General features: G+C 36.5%; 1 protein-coding gene across 2 annotated transcripts in view; it reads right to left on the bottom strand.

The window, feature by feature from the left end:
- LOC100369563 (F-box only protein 41-like) overlaps positions 1-26,178 on the bottom strand; it is a 39,746-nt gene that overhangs the window by 6,411 nt on the left and 7,157 nt on the right. Inside the window, exons 3-12 of one of the 2 annotated variants that reach the window (XM_078008577.2) lie at positions 22,703-22,916; positions 22,128-22,216; positions 17,799-18,664; positions 3,791-3,972; positions 3,062-3,177; positions 2,721-2,819; positions 2,110-2,259; positions 1,677-1,795; positions 997-1,155; positions 78-193 (exon numbers count right to left, since the gene is read on the bottom strand). In XM_078008577.2, coding sequence (XP_077864703.1) covers positions 78-193; positions 997-1,155; positions 1,677-1,795; positions 2,110-2,259; positions 2,721-2,819; positions 3,062-3,177; positions 3,791-3,972; positions 17,799-18,664; positions 22,128-22,216; positions 22,703-22,916 — 2,110 coding nt within the window. The remainder of the gene's footprint in view (positions 1-77; positions 194-996; positions 1,156-1,676; positions 1,796-2,109; positions 2,260-2,720; positions 2,820-3,061; positions 3,178-3,790; positions 3,973-17,798; positions 18,665-22,127; positions 22,217-22,702; positions 22,917-26,178) is intronic. The other variant, XM_085504435.1, reaches the window with a different exon arrangement.

Below are 26,178 nucleotides of genomic sequence, written 5' to 3'. Positions count from 1 at the left end.
GAACCATTTCTTGTTCCAAAATAGAGGCCCCCTCTAATATTAAGGGTCTGGCAAGCAGAATATATGCACAAGCTCACCTGTAGTTTGCCAATGATTGTATTGTATGTCTCAATATTAGATGGTTTCTTTGTATCAGCAAAATAGTCTGAGATTCCAATATTGATAGTCAGTGCTATCAACTGTGGACATGAACCTGTTAGACAGGAAAGCATCACATTAGCATTATAAATTGTTAGATGTTGAGGTTTACCGGAGTTACAAGAGGCATGTTTGAAAACAACTAACTAACGTGTTCAGCAAACACAGCAAATAATGACATACACATGGCATAACAGAAGAAAGACATCCCACAGATAGTCATGGAATAAACACAATCATTTGAACATATTTTTTATTAGACGCATAAAATCCTTAGGAAAGGATAAAAAGGGTCTTACAGAAAGAAATTAAAAAACTACAATCAAAAACAATAAAGACAATTTGCAGCCAATGGTGAATACACAATATGGAATGAACACAAAATGTGGCCTAATACACTGATAGTTGTTGCTGTTTTGTTCCATAGCTGTTTTTTAAGAAGACAGCTAAGGCTGGTGCTAGAGTATGGTTTCCCATAATCAAAATGAATTTATTCTGGCTATTTTCTTTATCAAAATTTGGAACTTTAATTTGTGCAGTCAGGAATAATTTGTCCCTATGGTGACTGTAAGCTGGACATTTCATTACAAAATGTTGCTCATCCTCAATTATATTTTGGCTGCACATATCACATGTTCTTTTATCCAGTGGCACATTATTATGTCTGTCTTTCTCAATTTTAAAGATCAAGAAAAATGGTCATTGTTATTAAAAGTTTAGACTCCATGCAATTGTTTATCAAAGTTCTATGAATAAAGGGACCTGCAGTCTGAATTTATGACCACAGTGTTTTTTTCTTGGTCCATTGATTTTGACAACAGTAAATAAGATTGGATTTTGTAAGACACATATACTTACTATTAAACTGTAGCAGTGCCTTTGGTGTCACAGGTGTAGCTGTGAATATCAGTCTTTCTATTGCCCTCAGTCCATTGCGACACATGGATATTGCAATTTCTTCAGTAATCTCAAGCATATGGTCCATTTCTAACAGCTGTAATCTAGCACAATTCTTAGCTAGAGTGGCAAAGGCAAAGAAAAGAAGTGTTTGGTAAAATCTATGTAAAATTAATTATAATTAATAGAATACTATTGATAGTCTAACAATGTGGGATGGAATTTTCATACAAATTCAGCAATCTTAGTTGATAACAATGAAATAGGCATCTCATTGGACCTTCTAGATGTGGGTGAAGGGCTGTGAGAGGTTTAATAGCCTTAGAGGAAACAATAAAATGAAAAACTCTTACTACTGTCAGTGGAGGAATTCCTACCTCCTGACAAGATGTTTTGTCACTTTCTGGTCAATCTATCAGTATTAAAGTCCTGTTGACCACTAAGAGAGCCTACAGTCTTTGTGATAAAACTTTAGTAATGATCTCAAAGTGAAACTTTGATCTAATTAATAATATATAATCCTATAATCTGCATACTGAAAATAAAAATGCCTTCTTGTATGTTCATTGGGTCATTTTGGAACATTGTAACAGGAAGAAGTTCACAATGTGACACAATGGCTGATACAAATTAACACTTACTGATTGACACTAATCCCTTCTCATCCACATCAATACCACCAATACTGAGTGCTCTTAACAACGGCCAACACCTACCAACCATCTGCATGCACCGATTATTGAACTTATGCGGCTTTTGACTGAAAAAATGAATTCAAAACAGTTCACATGAGACAATTCAGAATACAATAAAAAATACGTCAATTAGGTTTTTACTTTAAGATATTGTCTGCTGGAAGCCACCATGGATAGCCAAAATGAAAAAAATGGTGTCTACAGGCAATGGCTTAATCTATAAAAGTTGCACCCACTTTTTTAATAATTGAGAACCAAAAATTCACCATTTCTAATGTGTATATAGTTCTAGTAGAAATGGCATCCCCTCTGTTGCATTGTATCATTTTAATAGAAGCTGCAGCTTCTAATACATATTTTACAGTATATGTGTACTCACCATGGATGCATTGGAGGTATTTGTAATGAGACAACATTTCTACATCCAGCGCCAAGTGCCCATATCACTTCATGACCAACAGGATCAAATTCACTGATATACATAATGTTCTGCAGAGTTTTACAATGACAACTACATAACCATAATGCCCTGAATACGATGATAAAGATAAATATTAAAATACATCATTAAAATCATTGAAAATTCACTGCAAACACACAAATGTCATAGGATGGTGTGTACAAAAATGCAATCAGGTCTGGAGTATATTAAGTGTATATGTACCAAACTGTATTTCAATCCATCCAGTATTTTCAAGATATTTGTGTAATATAGATTTGACACACAGCCAGATGTCCACCAATAGAACCCCATCCTCTCACATTCCAGTGATGTATTTTTGTTTACAAATAACGAAAAAAATGGAAAATGTAAGCCACTGTCTGTCCACATGATGTGTATATATAGTTTTTCATTGACATTTTGAAAATGACTGGGTGTGTATCATATTGTGGTCGTCAATATTTCTACATAGAGTGTTCCGAGGATACGAGTTTTATGAGGTGTGAGCTAAAAGACTATAGAATCATAGTTATAACATACTGACATACCTGTCTGTGAGGATATTACTGCAATCAGCAATTCTCAATGTTATCAGCATGTGTTCTGATGCCTTGATTAAATACTCTAAACCAGATTCCAGACATCCCCTGTAAAACAAATATTCTTTTTAGTTTGCAGGTATTTCTGATCCACTCGAGGTATACAGGAAGCTAGTTAACAATAATAGAACACAGTATCAATCATCAAATATCTCCAAATTGTGATCTAGCCAATAGCAGACTAGTGGCACCAATCACATGACTAGAAGGGTCACATGACATCCGTCAGGTGACATTTTAGAACCAATCATGGGGAGTCACTTGATTGACAGATTACAATGTATGTTTACCTGGTAGAATTTAGGTAATCTTGGGTGGTTTCATTGGCCCTCATTTTTCTTCCCCTCAGCCCTTCTAAAGATAAATATACTGTTTCTGTGCACCATTTAGAAATAGTCTGAAGAAACTAAAAAAGAAAAGAAAATAGAATTATTAAATCACATAAATAGCAACTTTCAACACTTTTCTTGCACTAATATTTCAAATAAAATAACTTACTTGTCATATTATCAGTGTAAATGTAAGACGTTTGACTCAAATATTTTCCACCCTGAACATAAATTAAATCACTGAATGTAACCTGAAAAAATATCTATAAATATGAAACTCATAACCCAAAGTAAAACATAATATGTAAAATATAGATTAAAAAGTAAGAAGAACAGCCCTGTAGTGATTAGTGTTAATATGAGATATATTATTTTTTTTAAATTGGTTAAGAGAATTAGAAATTTACACTGTGATTGTTTTTAAAAAAATATCATTGTTGTTTCTTCAAGTAGAAGTACTCACAGTGCATAAACTGTATTAGCTCTATTAGTAGTGCATGTGCTTATATAAATGTACAGAGTGGTGTCTATGTTCAAAATAAGTTATATTTGAATGATGCAGTATACAATACATACAAGTGTTTGTTTACATGTGTTTCTATTGGAGATGCTCTTCTAATAGAGCAAATACATCCGTGCATTTTCCACTGTGATTCAGAAAATCTGTATGAATGATGTCTGGTAACTTACTTTAGAACTTATTCGATGATTTGATAGTTTTACTTTTTTCCACAATGCTGGATGTCGACTGACTTGTAACCAATCACGACTCACTAAACCAACTTTCAGTAAAGTTTTAGTCTCTAAATACGAAAATATACAAAATAATGCGCTGCGGTATCGCTTCCTTCTATCAGAGTTAAAGGCTTGTTCTGAAAAAAAAACACAGAATAGTAGACAAATCGTTATGTGAATGACCACCCAAGTTATAGCTATCATAAGTTTACAGTGGATGAGTAACCATGGTGATGTCAATATGCTAGTCACTAAGATCTATAATGAGTTGGTATCAGTCCTTGTTTTCATCTAGAGTAAGACATGAAAAAAATGAGCAGGGTCAATTGCTTTGTTTATGACTTTACTTAAAGCAGGTTTGTTGTAACTTTAGGGGCTATCTATCTCAGACATCCATTAGCTAATTCTAAGCAGCCATGGTACAAAAAACACTTGCATAAACATACTGTTCTTTCAATCAAAATAAAACATGTGCTCACTGCACTTAGCCATGCCAACTGCATTTCATAGTTAGAATGAATCTTGAAGAAATCCGAATGTAGAGATTTGAACTACTTGTATTCAGGGCAGTATTTCTAATGGCTGCTGAAATGTCAGACTTCTACAAACTCACATAGCATGGTGCATCCGACAAATGAGAAGCAAGTGATTTCATGATTTAGTTGAATAAACTGAATAAAACAATCACTTTAATTATTTATCCTTTTAAATGCCATCATTTTCCGACCAAATTATTGGTACTTTTCTAAACATTAATTTTAATTTTGGGCATAAAAGACATTCCCCATTGGCTACAGATCAAAATTTTTGATAAGAAATATGGTACAAGTCATTGTTATAGTCCCTACCCAATTTGTATTACCGGATTCTGCCGTAAATTCACCCAGGGCCATTAAACGGCAGTTCGGGTTTTTAAAAAAAATAAAATGGGACCAAATAACCGCCCAGGGCAATTTTTCAGCAGTTTTTTTTAAGGTGTTATTTTAATCTTTTCTGGTGCCTAAAAGTTTCGCTGTAGTCATTGACGCCTATTCAAGAGTATTATTGTTTCGACAATGAGCTGTTATCGCTGTAAACAATGTTAAATTATTCTTTAAATGCTCAGTTTATCTTTTGAAAACAACTTTTTTTTTAATTTAAAAACAAATCATGCCGCTTTCCCATCAAAATCCAAGCCAAAAGATCGTACAACAACATCGGCAAATCTCTTCTGCACATACTGCGTTCAATAACATTAACATATTTACATGAGCTATGGTATTTTGAACACGTTGGCATCATCCATCGTTTTCATTGGTTAATTATCGATTTAACCTGTCAGGTCAAAGAACACCGTCTCAGGTCAAACATGGCGGATATTCATTTCCACAGCATCGAGCACTGAAAATGCGATCGGAATCATTCGCTTACGATGAAATAATTATAAATTTATTTCCATTTCATAACAATTCAACGAATTTATTTTTTGCACGTTATTATAATCATTACTAGGTAATAATCAACAATTGTAAAACGCAGCATGGCCGAATTGCAATACTGCGATCATTTGCTACTAAGCAATGCAGTTAGGTTCGTTTTTATTTGAAACTTCTTTTAGAATATACTTTCGTTACTAATAAAATGAAATAAAATAATTGTATTTGGCGCACGAGGTTCGTTAATGTTATTTTTTTTGGTGAAAATTATTTTTAATCCAGCAAGAAAAAAAAATGTATAAAATTTTAGATTAGCTTCTTGATCAGTTTCTTTCGTTTTGGGTGGTCCAACTGCCGGCGTTGAAAATCGGCGTAGGTGGATTTTTCAATAAAAATATAAGCCCCCTAAAAATATTTGATGATAATTTTTTAAAAATTTGAACCCCAAATAAGGGCCCACCAGCCGCGAAACCGCCCAGGGTGATTTTTCGGATGGGCGAATTTACGGCAGAATCCGGTATATATGCAAGATATATGACCTTATGTGTATGTGTGTAGTTTAAACTTGATTGGTCTAAGCATGTATGAGATATGGAACTGCATTCGTTCAAACAAGACATCCACCAGTCGGCCATTTTAGGATTTAACGATGACAAAAATGCACAAGCACTTGAGGAACTGAAATTCATTTTCAGAATATATGAGCTGATGTGTAACACTTGAGTGAAGTTTAAACTTGATTGGTTCAGACATGTACAAGATATGGCTCTGTGGAACTGCATTTATTCAAACAAGATGACTGCCAGTCAGCCATTTTGAATTTGACAGTGACAAATTGCCTGATATTATGTCAGATGTGTGTGTGAAATTTGAACTTGACAGGTCCAAGCATGTGTTAGATACAGCTGGATACGAATGGATATATGAATCTGAACTGCATTCTTAAAAAACAATCGTCCATTTAGAACCTGACCTGAGAAATAAAGTAACGTGCATCAAGATGGCATTATGTTCATTGTATGTACCAAGTATGAACAGAATCTGTCCATGTACGACTGAGATCCAGTTCTGGTATGATGAAATTGTGTGACTTTGATACATTTTAGGCCACTTGACCAATGTGAATAAAATCTTGGAACAAATGCGCATGCCCTTTATAATGTGTGATGTATGATGTATTGGTCCAAGCATCGGGTTAGATACAGCTGTACGTCGTACAATCATTGTAACACACATTGGATTAACTTTTAATATACATGTGGTTGAATTAAGTTGAATCAGGGTTTGCGCTAATGTCTCGGAAAGACGAGTCCCACTTACAAAATTTTAAGAGATTGAAATTTGACCCTGGATAACTTTATTAGAGATTGGAACCCAGCTTGCCTGAAAAACTGGGTCCCTCTTCAATAATTGGAGTCCGGGAAGCAAAATATGGGGTTAACGCATTCCCTGATTATTAACTTTTAATAAAGTTGCGATATGAACTGGATTAAAACACGGTTCTATATTGGATTGCATTTTAAATAAGTTTAATTAAATAAAAGTTGAATATCCTGTGACTTAACATAGAAATGTTTGCGAAGTTAGGTTTAATAAAGGGGGTAGGTATGGTAAAATGATATTAATATTAATATAAATTGAACAATACCTTCCCCTTTACTAAACCTAAGCTATGCAAACTTGATCTGAATTCGATCAAATATTAATATAAATTATGAAAATAGTGAGGGATGTCACAATGTAGGTCCTATCATCATAAATCGGTGTAGAGTTAAATTGAAGTTGTCACAATGTTGGTACCCACATACGCACGCACACACACACACACACATACTTGTATTGCTATATGTTCCGAGGACTTCATTGGATTAACTTTTAATATAGTTGAATTAACTTTTAATATAGTTGCGATATGAACTCGATTAAAACGCGTTCCTATATAGGGTTGCGTTTTAATTGGAGTTTAATTAAACTCAATTACAATGCAATACAATGGAAAATTGCATTTTAATTAAGTTTAATTAAACAAGAGTTGAATTCCCTGTGACTGAACATAGAAATGTTTGCGAAGCTTAGGTTTAGTATTGGGAGAAGGTATGGTACAATTATATTAATATTAATAACATAGTTGAACTCTGGTGACCTTGCCCTTTGTTATATAATATAATTCCCTTTATCATAGTTTGTTTCAATATAAATATGCATTGTCATAATTAATTTTGAATACAAACAAGTTTTGGGGTTGAACCAACAGTGGGGAATCAGTCTACCGAATGTCTTTTAAAGATGTCAATATCTTACAAAAACATTGGTGTCTTATTTGTTTAATTATTTTAAGGGACATAATTTCCAGCTTTATTCAAAGTAATTCAGATATTTTAGTATAAAAACGAATGCCTCATCGCAAAAAAAAAGTGCTGCATTTAGACGTGAATAGATTCATAAAACATGCAAGATAACAGAAAATCTTAGCTGGCTTTTGTCCAAGTATTTTGTACAGGTGTCTGTCAAAAATTAATGATTCACTGAGACAAATATGAACTGCCTCATTGTGTGACTACTGTATTATATGAAAAGTAAAAAAAAAACCACCCTTTATGAATAGCTATCATGTTGCAAGCTCTGCTTTGTATGCAAATCAACTTAAATAGTTAGTTGGTGTCCAGTGGAGGGAGCAGTCAACAGTACTGTTGCCTCCTGAGAATCTACATCTTCAAACACTGCAATCTTTGAAGTGCGTTTTTAAACCAGTATTATAAATACTCTATCATTCTGTTCTAATAGCTGAAACATATTCCTGTGAGTTTTCATTTGTCGAATGAACTGTTTGTCAAATACAGAATACATATATTTTAGAACAATTTTCTTTTTAAAATGTAGATGAAATGTTTTGCTTTTCATGTATTTTTTATGTATTGTTTTTGATTTGACAACTTTGAACTAAACAGATTTTGTTATTAGCTTCAGATCTTGATCAAAGTTTGGCACCCAGTTCATAGGAGTGCTTATATTGATTTTCTGACATCTTGTTTTCTGTAAAGATTTTATTGGTAGGTTTGCAAATGTGTATCAGACTGTGCAATCTCTCCATGAGTTGGTTTTGAAACCCAGTATGGGATTCTGAGATACATTACCAAGGATATTATTACAAGATAAATCATTTGCTTCATTGAACACATACAACAATGCATATTTCCACTGAGATCAGTGACCTTTGATGTGTATCACCAGTGATCAGTCAAGTAGAAACAGTCAAAATATTTTATCAGATTTTCTCAATTTTTGCATGATATTTTCTTACAGGACATCTGTTGTTCAAACTCAGGGAAGACTTTATACTGATGAATAAGGTGACCAAGTTTGATGAAGTTTGGAATAGAATTAGTAAATTTATTATGCACACGATAACAACTATTAACGACGACGACGACAACAATGACAGACAAAATTTTTCCCTTAATATACCTTTCCCTTCCATCTTTGATGGTACGGGCAAGGTAATAAACTGAACCATACCTTCCCCCGATACTAAACCTAAGCTACGCAAAATGTATTAATAATCGAATTAACTATTAATATAAATTATGTTTTCCGAGGACTATGAAAAAGGTCCTCGGAAGGTGTGTATATTGCTATATATCTGTATTTTTGTCCTCGCAACATATAGCAATCCAATAAACTGAACCATACCTTAAACAGCGTCTCGATTCATTGGATTCATTATATTACCTGTGCCGACCAACCCAGATAAGTGCAATTTTTACGGCTGTTCATTCTCTGAATATGCGTTTATACCATGCTTTGCGGAGACGCAAATTAATGAAATTGAACAGACTCTGTGCAGGTAAGTTTGAAGAAAAGGGTGAGTACAGGTTGCCTTTTGCTGAGCGCGAAAATGTTCGCCGGGTGGTCACTATCCCTGAGGACCTCCCTCTTAGTGTATCCGAACGTAGCGTATTGAGTCGGGGACTGAATTTCATTCCGGTTAAATCTAGAGTAAATGAATTTCAGGTGAAACGCGACGCTGACATTTTTTTTCGCCGACTTAGACTGAAGAAGTACCATGCGCAGGACGCTGATCGCGATCGCGATGAAGCTAGCCAGGACATGGATACTATTCACAACGCTCGTTTATTTGGAGCACCACCATCTGTGTCCTATTGGACACCACCACCTGGTCGTAATGATACTCTGGATCATTATATAAGTGTGTGTAGACGAGAAATACATACTATTAAGTTTAATAATCAGAAATGGCAAAATAGCAATATAACTCGTCAGGAACGTGACGCTCTTAATTCTCTTAAGTCACGACGTGATGAGATTGTTATTAAGCCAGCTGACAAGGGTGGAGCAGTGGTGGTTTGGCGTAGAGATTTGTATCTGGTTGAGGCAGAGAGGCAGTTATCGGATACAGACTCCTACCGGGCACTTGATGTGGATCTTACGAATGAAATACAACGGGAAATAGGTGATGTGGTTAATGGCTATATTGCTAAAGGTGATTTGCCGATAGAGGCCAAAAATCTTATAGTGCGCAGACCACGGACATCAGTCTTTTATCTATTACCTAAGATTCACAAGGTAAACAACCCTGGTAGACCCATTGTCTCAGCATGTAATTGTCCGACTGAGCACATAGCTCGATACTTGGATTCAATGTTGAGACCTATTGTTGCGTCACAGCCTACGTATGTTCAGGATACAAATGATGCACTTAGGAAACTAGAGTTATTTCGTTTCACACCGGATATACCCAGATTTTTGTTTTCTATGGATGTAAAATCCCTTTATACATCTATCCCGCACACTGATGGACTGTTGGCTTTACAGCATTTTCTGAATAAAAGGACAGTTAAGGATCCTCCTACGTTTGTGTTGGTGCGCTTAGCGGAATTAGTTTTGAACGGGAATTGCTTTTCTTTTAATGGTAAACATTATATACAGAAACGAGGTGTGGCTATGGGCAGTTGTTTTGGTCCGAGCTATGCATGTTTATTCATGTCATATCAAGAGGAGTTAATTTTTTCGTCCTTTCAAGGCACTAAACCTGAATTTTATGTCAGGTACATTGATGATGGATTTGGTGCCATGTCTGGCAGTCGGGATGAGTTATTACAGTTCATTGACTTTGTGAAGAACTTTAATCCCGCCATACAATACACACATGAGATATCAGAAATAACACTACCATTTCTCGATATTTCTACTAAGGTAGATGGTGATCGCATTTCTACATCTATCTACACAAAACCTACTGATTCACATTGTTATTTACAGTATGAATCATCACATCCTACTAGAATGAAGGACTCCATACCTTACTCGCAGTTACTCCGGGTACGTCGTATTTGCAGCGATGATACTGATTTCCGTAACCAGGCGAGGATTTTATGTGATTATTTCAGAAAACGGGGTTATCCTCGTAATGTCACTGGGAAAGCATTGGCCAAGGTTGTGTCAATGTCAAGAACTGATTGTATTGGTTCTACGGTTTCCCGTGACAATCAGGATCGTGTAATTTTGGCACTTACGTACCATCCTTTAAATGTCAGGATTAAAAACATTATGTACAAACATTTTCACATTTTACAGACCAGTGAGGAGACAAGTTCTACGTTTCCACTAATGCCTACTACTGCCTGGCGCCGTGACACTAATTTAAGGAGGTTATTGGTGCATACGGGTGAAAGGGGAGACCCTGAGAAATATGGTTCTGTCCCGTGTAATCGTCCTAGGTGTAATACTTGTCCTTTTATTACAGACACTAATCGTATATTTGGTCCCAAGGGAGATGTTGAGGTCAAATATCCGTTCAGTTGTATCACTATGAATGTTGTATATTGCATTTCATGTATTAGATGCGGGAAACTTTATATTGGTTCTACAGTTCGTCGACTGGGTGATCGGTTTGCTGAGCATCTACGGCAAACTAGACAGAAAAATCGTTATTATCCGGTTTCACTTCATTTTAATTCTAGTGGACATAATATTACAGATATGTCTATTTCTGGTGTATGTGTTGTCAATGGCGACGAAAATCAGCTCAGGCGTGTCGAGGAGGAAACTATATTCCGCCTTGGAACTAAAGAACCCCATGGTATTAACAAACAGTTCAACTCATTTGTTGAGCTCACTACCTAAGGCGCGTTATTTGTTCTATTGTGGAATTTTTTGTGATTCTAACTTATAGTTCATGCGCGTTCTTACGTTCCTATGTTCTACCTGTACGTTATCACACTTGCTTCTATGCTATCGATAAAGAGCCATTGCTCGAAACGTCTAGCTATTTTTAATAGTTATTTAGGACTACGATTACCTAATATTATCTTCAATATGCTGCTATCTTACTAATGTCATCGGGTAAGAATTTCCATCAACGCCATGCACATCGTTTGTTTGTGGAGAGTACTAGGGGTCTGCCGGAAAATGTAAGAACTGTCGCGGTCAGATTTTGCAAGGCGACTTTTGGGAAGACTAGATGTACCAGCCACATATTTTTCATTGATGCTTGCCTTCGGAAAAAAGTGATTCCTGTTGGATTTAGACTTAACTTCAGAGCGGCAAGTAGCAGTGTATCTAACGCTTTTCTACGACACTGTAATCAACGCCTTAATAGGTGTTCGCGCAGCCTGATGAATTCTACTATTCGGGACAATGTTTTTAAATGTAAGCTTCACCATAAACAGCGTCTCGATTCATTGGATTCATTATATTACCTGTGCCGACCAACCCAGATAAGTGCAATTTTTACGGCTGTTCATTCTCTGAATATGCGTTTATACCATGCTTTGCGGAGACGCAAATTAATGAAATTGAACAGACTCTGTGCAGGTAAGTTTGAAGAAAAGGGTGAGTACAGGTTGCCTTTTGCTGAGCGCGAAAATGTTCGCCGGGTGGTCACTATCCCTGAGGACCTCCCTCTTAGTGTATCCGAACGTAGCGTATTGAGTCGGGGACTGAATTTCATTCCGGTTAAATCTAGAGTAAATGAATTTCAGGTGAAACGCGACGCTGACATTTTTTTTCGCCGACTTAGACTGAAGAAGTACCATGCGCAGGACGCTGATCGCGATCGCGATGAAGCTAGCCAGGACATGGATACTATTCACAACGCTCGTTTATTTGGAGCACCACCATCTGTGTCCTATTGGACACCACCACCTGGTCGTAATGATACTCTGGATCATTATATAAGTGTGTGTAGACGAGAAATACATACTATTAAGTTTAATAATCAGAAATGGCAAAATAGCAATATAACTCGTCAGGAACGTGACGCTCTTAATTCTCTTAAGTCACGACGTGATGAGATTGTTATTAAGCCAGCTGACAAGGGTGGAGCAGTGGTGGTTTGGCGTAGAGATTTGTATCTGGTTGAGGCAGAGAGGCAGTTATCGGATACAGACTCCTACCGGGCACTTGATGTGGATCTTACGAATGAAATACAACGGGAAATAGGTGATGTGGTTAATGGCTATATTGCTAAAGGTGATTTGCCGATAGAGGCCAAAAATCTTATAGTGCGCAGACCACGGACATCAGTCTTTTATCTATTACCTAAGATTCACAAGGTAAACAACCCTGGTAGACCCATTGTCTCAGCATGTAATTGTCCGACTGAGCACATAGCTCGATACTTGGATTCAATGTTGAGACCTATTGTTGCGTCACAGCCTACGTATGTTCAGGATACAAATGATGCACTTAGGAAACTAGAGTTATTTCGTTTCACACCGGATATACCCAGATTTTTGTTTTCTATGGATGTAAAATCCCTTTATACATCTATCCCGCACACTGATGGACTGTTGGCTTTACAGCATTTTCTGAATAAAAGGACAGTTAAGGATCCTCCTACGTTTGTGTTGGTGCGCTTAGCGGAATTAGTTTTGAACGGGAATTGCTTTTCTTTTAATGGTAAACATTATATACAGAAACGAGGTGTGGCTATGGGCAGTTGTTTTGGTCCGAGCTATGCATGTTTATTCATGTCATATCAAGAGGAGTTAATTTTTTCGTCCTTTCAAGGCACTAAACCTGAATTTTATGTCAGGTACATTGATGATGGATTTGGTGCCATGTCTGGCAGTCGGGATGAGTTATTACAGTTCATTGACTTTGTGAAGAACTTTAATCCCGCCATACAATACACACATGAGATATCAGAAATAACACTACCATTTCTCGATATTTCTACTAAGGTAGATGGTGATCGCATTTCTACATCTATCTACACAAAACCTACTGATTCACATTGTTATTTACAGTATGAATCATCACATCCTACTAGAATGAAGGACTCCATACCTTACTCGCAGTTACTCCGGGTACGTCGTATTTGCAGCGATGATACTGATTTCCGTAACCAGGCGAGGATTTTATGTGATTATTTCAGAAAACGGGGTTATCCTCGTAATGTCACTGGGAAAGCATTGGCCAAGGTTGTGTCAATGTCAAGAACTGATTGTATTGGTTCTACGGTTTCCCGTGACAATCAGGATCGTGTAATTTTGGCACTTACGTACCATCCTTTAAATGTCAGGATTAAAAACATTATGTACAAACATTTTCACATTTTACAGACCAGTGAGGAGACAAGTTCTACGTTTCCACTAATGCCTACTACTGCCTGGCGCCGTGACACTAATTTAAGGAGGTTATTGGTGCATACGGGTGAAAGGGGAGACCCTGAGAAATATGGTTCTGTCCCGTGTAATCGTCCTAGGTGTAATACTTGTCCTTTTATTACAGACACTAATCGTATATTTGGTCCCAAGGGAGATGTTGAGGTCAAATATCCGTTCAGTTGTATCACTATGAATGTTGTATATTGCATTTCATGTATTAGATGCGGGAAACTTTATATTGGTTCTACAGTTCGTCGACTGGGTGATCGGTTTGCTGAGCATCTACGGCAAACTAGACAGAAAAATCGTTATTATCCGGTTTCACTTCATTTTAATTCTAGTGGACATAATATTACAGATATGTCTATTTCTGGTGTATGTGTTGTCAATGGCGACGAAAATCAGCTCAGGCGTGTCGAGGAGGAAACTATATTCCGCCTTGGAACTAAAGAACCCCATGGTATTAACAAACAGTTCAACTCATTTGTTGAGCTCACTACCTAAGGCGCGTTATTTGTTCTATTGTGGAATTTTTTGTGATTCTAACTTATAGTTCATGCGCGTTCTTACGTTCCTATGTTCTACCTGTACGTTATCACACTTGCTTCTATGCTATCGATAAAGAGCCATTGCTCGAAACGTCTAGCTATTTTTAATAGTTATTTAGGACTACGATTACCTAATATTATCTTCAATATATCATACTTATCAGTCCGAGCAGCGTTTATTTATTTATAAACTACTATTACGATTTTTCTATTTGCTGCTATCTTACTAATGTCATCGGGTAAGAATTTCCATCAACGCCATGCACATCGTTTGTTTGTGGAGAGTACTAGGGGTCTGCCGGAAAATGTAAGAACTGTCGCGGTCAGATTTTGCAAGGCGACTTTTGGGAAGACTAGATGTACCAGCCACATATTTTTCATTGATGCTTGCCTTCGGAAAAAAGTGATTCCTGTTGGATTTAGACTTAACTTCAGAGCGGCAAGTAGCAGTGTATCTAACGCTTTTCTACGACACTGTAATCAACGCCTTAATAGGTGTTCGCGCAGCCTGATGAATTCTACTATTCGGGACAATGTTTTTAAATGTAAGCTTCACCATAAACAGCGTCTCGATTCATTGGATTCATTATATTACCTGTGCCGACCAACCCAGATAAGTGCAATTTTTACGGCTGTTCATTCTCTGAATATGCGTTTATACCATGCTTTGCGGAGACGCAAATTAATGAAATTGAACAGACTCTGTGCAGGTAAGTTTGAAGAAAAGGGTGAGTACAGGTTGCCTTTTGCTGAGCGCGAAAATGTTCGCTGGGTGGTCACTATCCCTGAGGACCTCCCTCTTAGTGTATCCGAACGTAGCGTATTGAGTCGGGGACTGAATTTCATTCCGGTTAAATCTAGAGTAAATGAATTTCAGGTGAAACGCGACGCTGACATTTTTTTTCGCCGACTTAGACTGAAGGAGTACCATGCGCAGGACGCTGATCGCGATCGCGATGAAGCTAGCCAGGACATGGATACTATTCACAACGCTCGTTTATTTGGAGCACCACCATCTGTGTCCTATTGGACACCACCACCTGGTCGTAATGATACTCTGGATCATTATATAAGTGTGTGTAGACGAGAAATACATACTATTAAGTTTAATAATCAGAAATGGCAAAATAGCAATATAACTCGTCAGGAACGTGACGCTCTTAATTCTCTTAAGTCACGACGTGATGAGATTGTTATTAAGCCAGCTGACAAGGGTGGAGCAGTGGTGGTTTGGCGTAGAGATTTGTATCTGGTTGAGGCAGAGAGGCAGTTATCGGATACAGACTCCTACCGGGCACTTGATGTGGATCTTACGAATGAAATACAACGGGAAATAGGTGATGTGGTTAATGGCTATATTGCTAAAGGTGATTTGCCGATAGAGGCCAAAAATCTTATAGTGCGCAGACCACGGACATCAGTCTTTTATCTATTACCTAAGATTCACAAGGTAAACAACCCTGGTAGACCCATTGTCTCAGCATGTAATTGTCCGACTGAGCACATAGCTCGATACTTGGATTCAATGTTGAGACCTATTGTTGCGTCACAGCCTACGTATGTTCAGGATACAAATGATGCACTTAGGAAACTAGAGTTATTTCGTTTCACACCGGATATACCCAGATTTTTGTTTTCTATGGATGTAAAATCCCTTTATACATCTATCCCGCACACTGATGGACTGTTGGCTTTACAGCATTTTCTGAATAAAAGGACAGTTAAGGATCCTCCTACGTTTGTGTTGGTGCGCTTAGCGGAATTAGTTTTGAACGGGAATTGCTTTTCTTTTAATGGTAAACATTATATACAGAAACGAGGTGTGGCTATGGGCAGTTGTTTTGGTCCGAGCTATGCATGTTTATTCATGTCATATCAAGAGGAGTTAATTTTTTCGTCCTTTCAAGGCACTAAACCTGAATTTTATGTCAGGTACATTGATGATGGATTTGGTGCCATGTCTGGCAGTCGGGATGAGTTATTACAGTTCATTGACTTTGTGAAGAACTTTAATCCCGCCATACAATACACACATGAGATATCAGAAATAACACTACCATTTCTCGATATTTCTACTAAGGTAGATGGTGATCGCATTTCTACATCTATCTACACAAAACCTACTGATTCACATTGTTATTTACAGTATGAATCATCACATCCTACTAGAATGAAGGACTCCATACCTTACTCGCAGTTACTCCGGGTACGTCGTATTTGCAGCGATGATACTGATTTCCGTAACCAGGCGAGGATTTTATGTGATTATTTCAGAAAACGGGGTTATCCTCGTAATGTCACTGGGAAAGCATTGGCCAAGGTTGTGTCAATGTCAAGAACTGATTGTATTGGTTCTACGGTTTCCCGTGACAATCAGGATCGTGTAATTTTGGCACTTACGTACCATCCTTTAAATGTCAGGATTAAAAACATTATGTACAAACATTTTCACATTTTACAGACCAGTGAGGAGACAAGTTCTACGTTTCCACTAATGCCTACTACTGCCTGGCGCCGTGACACTAATTTAAGGAGGTTATTGGTGCATACGGGTGAAAGGGGAGACCCTGAGAAATATGGTTCTGTCCCGTGTAATCGTCCTAGGTGTAATACTTGTCCTTTTATTACAGACACTAATCGTATATTTGGTCCCAAGGGAGATGTTGAGGTCAAATATCCGTTCAGTTGTATCACTATGAATGTTGTATATTGCATTTCATGTATTAGATGCGGGAAACTTTATATTGGTTCTACAGTTCGTCGACTGGGTGATCGGTTTGCTGAGCATCTACGGCAAACTAGACAGAAAAATCGTTATTATCCGGTTTCACTTCATTTTAATTCTAGTGGACATAATATTACAGATATGTCTATTTCTGGTGTATGTGTTGTCAATGGCGACGAAAATCAGCTCAGGCGTGTCGAGGAGGAAACTATATTCCGCCTTGGAACTAAAGAACCCCATGGTATTAACAAACAGTTCAACTCATTTGTTGAGCTCACTACCTAAGGCGCGTTATTTGTTCTATTGTGGAATTTTTTGTGATTCTAACTTATAGTTCATGCGCGTTCTTACGTTCCTATGTTCTACCTGTACGTTATCACACTTGCTTCTATGCTATCGATAAAGAGCCATTGCTCGAAACGTCTAGCTATTTTTAATAGTTATTTAGGACTACGATTACCTAATATTATCTTCAATATATCATATAGCAATCCAAGTACACACACACATGTCAATCTATAAGTTTTTCGTACTGTGTCCAAACAGGGACTAAAAAAATGTAGTGAGTTTACATTGTGAAAAGTGACTTTCAAAAGGTTAAAGTAAATTGTAATGTGCTTATTTTATTGCATCATATTCACATACCTTTCTGTTTCACTAAATCTTGAGGTAGTTCACCTTGACTAGCAGCATCATCCATATCAGAATCTTCATCTGTTGTCATGGTAATGGTATCACTAGTTACAATATCATCCTTGTCATCCTGATAGCCATTCAATCTCTGTAAACGATCTCTTTCATTTTTCATCAGTTTTTGTTTGGCATTTAATTGTGCTTTCTTCCGCGATATTTCGTTGTACGCCTCTTCCATCATATCCAGACCAATGTCGTCCTCCACATCTGGATCCATGAACCCGTTCATGTATAAATTTGGTGGTGGGCTCATTCCATTTTGTACTGGACTCACACTGTGTGCATACGGGTCAACTGATTCTAGGGCTTGAACTTTCCCTGGGGTATAGCCATTCTGGTTAGCATGTGATGGTTGCATTTCTGACTTCTGTGACAGAAAGTAACCCCTTCGAGGCATTCCAGCAATGTCCCAACTGTTGTGACTGGATCCATTGCTGCTAATACCAGAATCAGCATAGTGAATATTTTTTCTATTATGTTTACTAGTCCTGGATGATGAGGTAGGATGATGCAATAGTTGTAGCATCTGCTGATGATTGGTGGGTGCAGATATGCTATGCAAATCAGGGGTGGAATGAACAGCTGTGATTGGATAAGAAGGCTGTTGGAAGATTCCATGAACATGCTGAGGGGTGATACCTACTGTATGTCGCCGGTTTGTGGTGGTAGTGGCATATTGAGGGGCAGTCTGTACAGCGTTGGTATTTGGAGCAAACTGTAACTGTGGTCGCATGCTTTGAAACTGCTGTGGTGTTATTCCTACCGTGTGTCGGCGGTTTGGCAGTGAAGTGGCTGGCAGGCTCTGGGCAGTAATTGGCCTAAGATGAAAATATGAATGATACACCAATGACAATGATAAGAAATACCCAAATCACCATGACAATATGCAAATCAATGAGTTGTGATGCATTGTGTAGTTTTGAGACACTTGCAACATAGTCCAGTTATAGAGCACTGGGTGCTAGGATGACCAGTGTTGGTTCTATTAGAAGTGCATCCCCAAAATAGGTGCATGAGAGTCAACAAATAATGATGAAGAGATTTTAAGAACACGAAACACACACTTCTTCAATTATCATAATAAATTGTGCTTCTAATAGGGAAAATATGGTCCATGTTTTCAGATTTATTTCAATTGAATAATATTTTTTTAATACATCAGCATTTAAGTCAATTCTACTAAACAGCCAAGAGAATGCACATGTGCAAAACACAATGCTCCTATGAACAAGTCATTGTCAATGACACGTCCCCGTTCCGTTCATATTTGAGTGACATATACATTCAAAGCAGATCATGACCGAAATGCACCTGCATATGTACAACACATTGTGCTAAATCTGAACAAAATCCATCCATGCATGACTGAGATCCGGTTCTGGAATTGTGAAAATATGTGATTTTGATGCATTTTCGGCCTTAAAATGGCCATCATTCCGCTATTGTTAAGCAGATCATGAAACAAATGCACATATCTATTTGTGACATGATGTACCATGTGTGTGTGAAGTTTGAACTTGATCAATCCAGACATGTCTTGGATACGGATCCAGAACTGAATTCTTTAACAAAATGGCCGCCAGTCGGCCATTTCGAATTTGATCCGGGAAAAAAAAAAGACGTGCATCAAGGTCCTATTATGTTTAATGTATGTACCAAATTTGAACAAAATCCATCCATGCATAACTGAGATACGGGTCCGGAATGGTGAAAATGTGCGATTTCAATGCATTTTCGGCCTTAAAGCGGCCCCCATTTGGCTATCGTTAATGAGATCATGAAACAAATGCACATACATATTTGTGACATGATGTACCTTGTGTGTGTGAAGTTTGAACTTGATCAATCCAGATATGTCTCGGATACGGATCCAGAACTGAATTCTTTAAAACAAAATGGCCGCCAGTCGGCTATTTCGAACTTGATCCGAAAAAAAAATGACGTGCATCAAGGTCCTATTATGTTTAATGTATGTACCAAATTTGAATGAAATCCGTCCATGCATAACTGAGATCCGGGTCCGGAATGGTGAAAATGTGCGATTTCAATGCATTTTCGGCCTTAAAGCGACCGCCATTTGGCTATCGTTAATGAGATCATGAAACAAATGCACATACATATTTGTGACATGATGTACCTTGTGTGTGTGAAGTTTGAACTCGATCAATCCAAGCATGTCTCAGATACGGATCCAGAACTGAATTCTTTAAAACAAAATGGCCGCCAGTCGGCCATTTCGAACCCGATCCAAAAAAAAAAATGACGTGCATTAAGGTCCTATTATGTTTAATGTATGTACCAAATTTGAACAAAATCCGTCCATGCATAACTGAGATCCGGGTCCGGAATGGTGAAAATGTGCAATTTTGATGCATTTTCGGCCTTAAAATGGCCGCTATTCGGCTATCGTTAATGAGATCATGAAACAAATGCACATACATATTTGTGACATGATGTACCTTGTGTGTGTGAAGTTTGAACTTGATCAATCCAGACATGTCTCGGATACGGATCCAGAACTGAATTCTTTAAAACAAAATGGCCGCCAGTCGGCCATTTCGAACCCGATCCAAAAAAAAAAATGACGTGCATCAAGGTCCTATTATGTTTAATGTATGTACCAAATTTGAACAAAATCCGTCCATGCATAACTGAGATCCGGGTCCGGAATGGTGAAAATGTGCGATTTTGATGCATTTTCGGCCTTAAAATGGCCGCTATTCGGCTATCGTTAATCGGATCATGAAAAAAATGCATGTGCATATGTCCCATATAAGGTGTGATGTATGAGTGAAGTTTGAACTTAATCGGTCCATGCATGTTCAAGATACAGGTGATCACGGACGCACGGACGCACGGACGCATGGACGCACACAGGGCAAAACATAAGTCCCCGTTTTCGGACTGCGTCCGAACGGGGACTAAAAAACAAAATTTTTATAAATAGAACTGACTGAGGGGGCAATAACACCAGACTTCCTTATTTGTTTTGCATATATTATTTTTTGAAAAAAAAGATAATCAAAGAAAGCTTAGAAAGAACTCCTGTGTGTTGAGAGTATTAGAGACACAGTAAAAATTAATTCAAAATTACTTGTACTTGTGATATTGATGGGAAAGCTGAAAACTAATTATGCAAATCAGAAAATTAAAATGAGCAGAGTGTAAAACTAATAAGGTCTGCGCAATGTAAAAGAGCATCTATGTACTAAGTTTTATTGAAATGTGATTAGAACCAAACAATTATGAATTATTATGCTAATTAGGAAATTAATAGGAACAAATCTCAACCCAAAACTGATCATATTTGAACATTGTCCTAGAGCATCTATGTACAAAGTTTCATTGAAATGTGATGATTAGTACTTGAGATATACGTGAAAATCCGAAAATTAACTAATTATGCAAATTAGGTGATTAATATGCACAAATATTTATCCCAAAACAATCAATCTCTGCATAGTCCTTGAGTATCTATGTACCATGTTTCATTGAAATGTAATGCTTACTACTTGAAATATCAAAAGCTGAAAATTAATTTATTATGCAAATTAGGTAATTAATATGTACTAATATACCCTAAAAACTACTAGGTCTGTGCAGTGTCCTATGACATCTAGGTACCAAGTTTCATTGAAATGCGATGATTAGTAGTTGAGATATCAGTGGAGAAGTCAAAAAAATTAGGTAATTAATATGCACAGATTTTCACCCAAAACTGATCAAAACCTAGCTTAGTTCAGAGCATCTATGAACCAACTTTCATCAAAATCCAATGAGATATCAGTGGAACAGTCATGGAAGAGCTAAAAATAAGCTAATTATCATGCAAATTAGGTAATTAATATGCATGGATTTCTACCAAAACCTAATCAAATCTGCGCATTGGCCCAGAGCATCTTTGCACCAAGTTTCATCTAAAAACGATGTATGGTTATTGAGATATCAGTAGAACAGACGGACGGACGGACACACACACACACACATACAGACAGGGTAACTGCAAAGACTCCCATTGTGTGCTTCGCACACAGGAGTCAAAAATACATGTACAATATTGTTGGCCTTTAAAATAAATGTACAATATTGGATGGGCCTTTAAAATAAATGTACAATATTGGAATGAAAGTAAGACAACTGAGATGAAAGTCCACAGTACCTCATTGGAGGACTATAGATAGTCTACGGTAATAGAGAGATGAAGGAATGTTTTCATGAACTACTTAATACTTAATAACTGAAGTATGATACTCTGATTGATGAATCAAATCTTGTACTCACCTATAAGGAATATGAGTCTCTGGATTGGGGGCACTTTGTGGTCTGTTGGCAGTACTGTTAGATTTCAAAATAGAAACAGGACTAGTCCTCTGAAAATGGAAACATGAATAAAATATATAAAATGTGGATATTATTAACATTCAAAAATGTAAAAAAAAACATGTGTACTCTACTACATAACAGATTGTTCACAGCCGTTTTACAAAATAACAAACAATGGTGTCATGAGAATTGTTGTATGTAGTTGAGTGGCTATCAGCGCTCTGCCAATATACTGTAAAACCATTTAATTTCACTATTTTGATGTTTTGAGCATATTCACTGTGTTTTAATTTCAAAAATTTGTCAAGGAAACAATGAGTTTTATTGTTACTTTACATGTTCACGTAGATTTAATTTTAGCTGATTTTAATAACAGCGAAAACAGCGAAATTAAAACCCAGTGAATGATCAATGCATTTACAGTATGAAGTACAATATGGAAAATTAAAATTAATTGTTCATTTATTACACACAACTGGAACATGCACAGCTGAAACAACTGAGCGTTTGGTACATGCTGACGGGATACATACCTGTAAATCAGGTAAATTCCTATTAACACTACTAGCTCTAGAAAGATTGGACGTTCTATTTAATGTGGACAGTGGACTTTTAAATGTCATCACTTCACTTTCGGCTTTTTCTGCTCGATCGGCTAACGACTCTATATAGCTCTTTAACTGCTCCTTGGCAGATGCTTCTTTTTCAGCAGTCGCCTTTAAAAAGCTGTTCATGAACTCATTTGCACTGCAAACAAAAACAAAGTCAATACACAAAGTGAAAATTCTTTTCTCCAATAGTGCCCTCATGAGGACATTATGAGAAATCAAGATGACTCGTGGAACACACACTAATCAAATTGAAGAACAATGTTATATCCAACAACATGGCTGTTAGATTGAATAATGACTATGCCAGAACGAAGGATTTTACAGTCAGAATGAAAATAATTCAAAACTGTCAACAAATCTGAAGATATTTGTTGTTTATTTAATTTAATCTTTTCTAGATGTTGATTGACAGGTGACAATACCAGAGCAATGAACAGAGTGATCTGGTAACCGCCTGTGACTTTATTAAAATCAATCAATTAGGTCAAAGTTCATCACACCACTTGTATTTGCCTTGGTAACAAATTACATTATCTTAATCTGACGAACTGCTGTACTTTATTGTATCTATGATGTAAAAAAACATAAAAAGGCGTTTTGTTTTTTTTCTCTAGGCTAAAACCTTGTTACCATAGTAACCCACACTCAACCTGGTGTTAATAGTTATATGAACAAGTGGGATCAAAATTTAACAAAACATATTTTTACGACACTCAAGTTATTTTATCTATTTTTCTGGGGTTCTTGCCTGTATGTACTGGCAACATGTTTTCGATTGTACGTACTGGCAATATACAAGTACACTACAATTTTGCCAGAAGTTTTATCAATTAAAAAATTAACGCATTAATACAATTAATGGTTACAAAAAAATACCCTCCGTTTATCATCTACCAATATCTTTTATATTTGTATTTTTTACGAATAATAATATAACAAAGCTGTCACAGTAATATGTTTTTAATATAATTATTAACAGACAGTTGCACCTTGAAACTAGATTGAAAAAACAAAATTCATTCATTACAACTTCACAAATGTTTTATACAACTAATCCTACCATAAAACACATCACTCCAGAACAAACAAAAAAATGCTAATTTAGGCCAAAGTTCATTCAATGCTAGATAGATATAAGAACAAATTATTTTTTCCCAAATTATCAAAATCAACCTCAAGTAATATATGAAAATGAAATTGATGTGGGGGACGCCATCTGCATGTATTAGATTGTACATTACAATACTGAAAGCAACAAATCCAACGCCACCTGTTACGCACTAATGTGTTGGCATTGTTAATAGCGATGCACAGCCGGCTTACATTTTTTGTATCTCAGTCGCCACACAGGTTCCATAAATCATACACATATAAAGTAGAGCATTGTTCATGTAAAGCACAGGTTAAATATGAAAAAAACACTGGTAAATAAGAAAACAATAGACAATAGGAATGACCCTGAAAATTGAGATGCACATTAATATTTACACCAGGAACCCTAGAGTTAAAACATACATGTACTACGTTACCTAGCGTGTTATTGAAACGTGTAATTTACAGCTTTTGTACTGCCCTGAAAAGTGTTAATTCTCTTGCAATTTCACACAGCAAATTAATTCTTGTTGCCTGCAATATTAAATCTTCTCATTGTGATATTAAATGTATACTAGTATGTAATCTATTTTTATGTTATATAACATTTATATAACACAGCAGGTGTTCATAATATTATATTGATATTATGAGTTGATGGGCCAGCTTCAGAGAAGTGAAGTTATGGATATAATTGACATAATACCAAATACCAATACAGACATGTCAACAAGGACATTGGATACATGTATCAGGTTTCTGATCACAAGGTACAGAAAGAATACATACACAGCTCAGAACAGGGCTCCAAACAAACAGTATTTCAAGTCACACATGCTGCTACTACTAACAGGCAAGTTTTGAGTCCCATGGTTGCTAAGTTACTGAGCCCACCAGTGTAGATCTTGAGATAAAAAAATGGGTTCAATTTTATAATCAGACATTCATCAGTCAGTTTGCTACATTAGTTTACAAGTTTAATCTTTGAATGTTGCCCATGTTTTGTAATCTATAGATACTGTGATATCAAATACTCATATTTTTAGTCCTATGTCATCAATGAAAAAAAAAAGTATTGTGTACACTATCAAAAGTATCCTGGATACCTACAATACCAAATAAAAAAACCAACATGTTCGGTACAAAACCAAAGACAAAAAGTTTACCACCTCTGCATGCAGATAAACAAACAGTAAGAGAATCCCCCAAAACAGCTGTTCTTTTCCACGAATTAAAATTCAGAAAACTAATCCATGTAGCCTAACAGACTTTAAAAATAATATATTAATATTTTTTATTGACACAAAATTTAAAGGTTATTTTCTTGTACTCATTTGTGTGCTTCAACTACCAAAACACTGATGAACAATACATCACCATAGAGCTACCAGCTATTCAAACTGGTAACGCAGCCACACTCTAAAAAAAATTATCAAACTACCCACTTCTATAATGACATCATCAATCATTTACTATTTTTAACAAGGTTAATTGAATGCCTGGGTAGCAACGATGGTGAAAATACACAAGGCACTGTTGACAAATTCAAATAATATTAATATTAACAATATTCGCATTGCGTACACGTATAACCTAATTTTCCTATCAGTGCAGTGTTAATTTAGGAGCTGAGGCAATTTGTTTTTAATATTTTGAGTCATCATACTGAAAGTTGAATAATTAAAAAATAATAATATAATCATTATCTGTCTGTAATATCACATGATATAAAAATGGAATATTCTGTTATTCAGCGAATCTACACTGACAAAGGAACACATTTTTCACATCATTGCAACCAATGCATACACATGGAAGTATACTTGTTCCCACAGTAAAAGCGTTACTGTTGTCATGCAGCGCGTGAATTTTATGTAAACAAACAATGTATTTTACATGCGCTGTATACATCGCTGTGGTTCTCATATCGAACACCACATGGTGCAATGATTATAGCACTTTTCAACATGTATTTAAAACTGAAATGAATTTTTTTCTTAAATCTCCCCTTTGTTGCATGTCTGGATAGCAGACTTCAAGAATTTTCAGCGGAAATCCCCCTAACATTATTTATACAAATTTAATAATTCCTGTCTACATTTCATGCCTCACAACGGCTTTTAATTAAAGGCTCATGTAATTTCTCAGATTAAATATGGGGCAGCTTTTAGGATTTAAATTCCATGAGCAGATAAATCCACAACAAATACTTTGATCCCAGGGAAAGAGACACACGCATTCAAAGTGAACAAAACTTGTTATGTCAATAAACAACGACAAAGGATTCACTGCATAAAAACATGTTG

The sequence above is a fragment of the Saccoglossus kowalevskii genome, chromosome 10 (assembly GCF_978046115.1).
Source record: "Saccoglossus kowalevskii chromosome 10, keSacKowa6.1, whole genome shotgun sequence".
NCBI classification, from domain to species: domain Eukaryota; kingdom Metazoa; phylum Hemichordata; class Enteropneusta; family Harrimaniidae; genus Saccoglossus; species Saccoglossus kowalevskii.
This window is presented reverse-complemented; position numbering and strand designations above follow the sequence as displayed.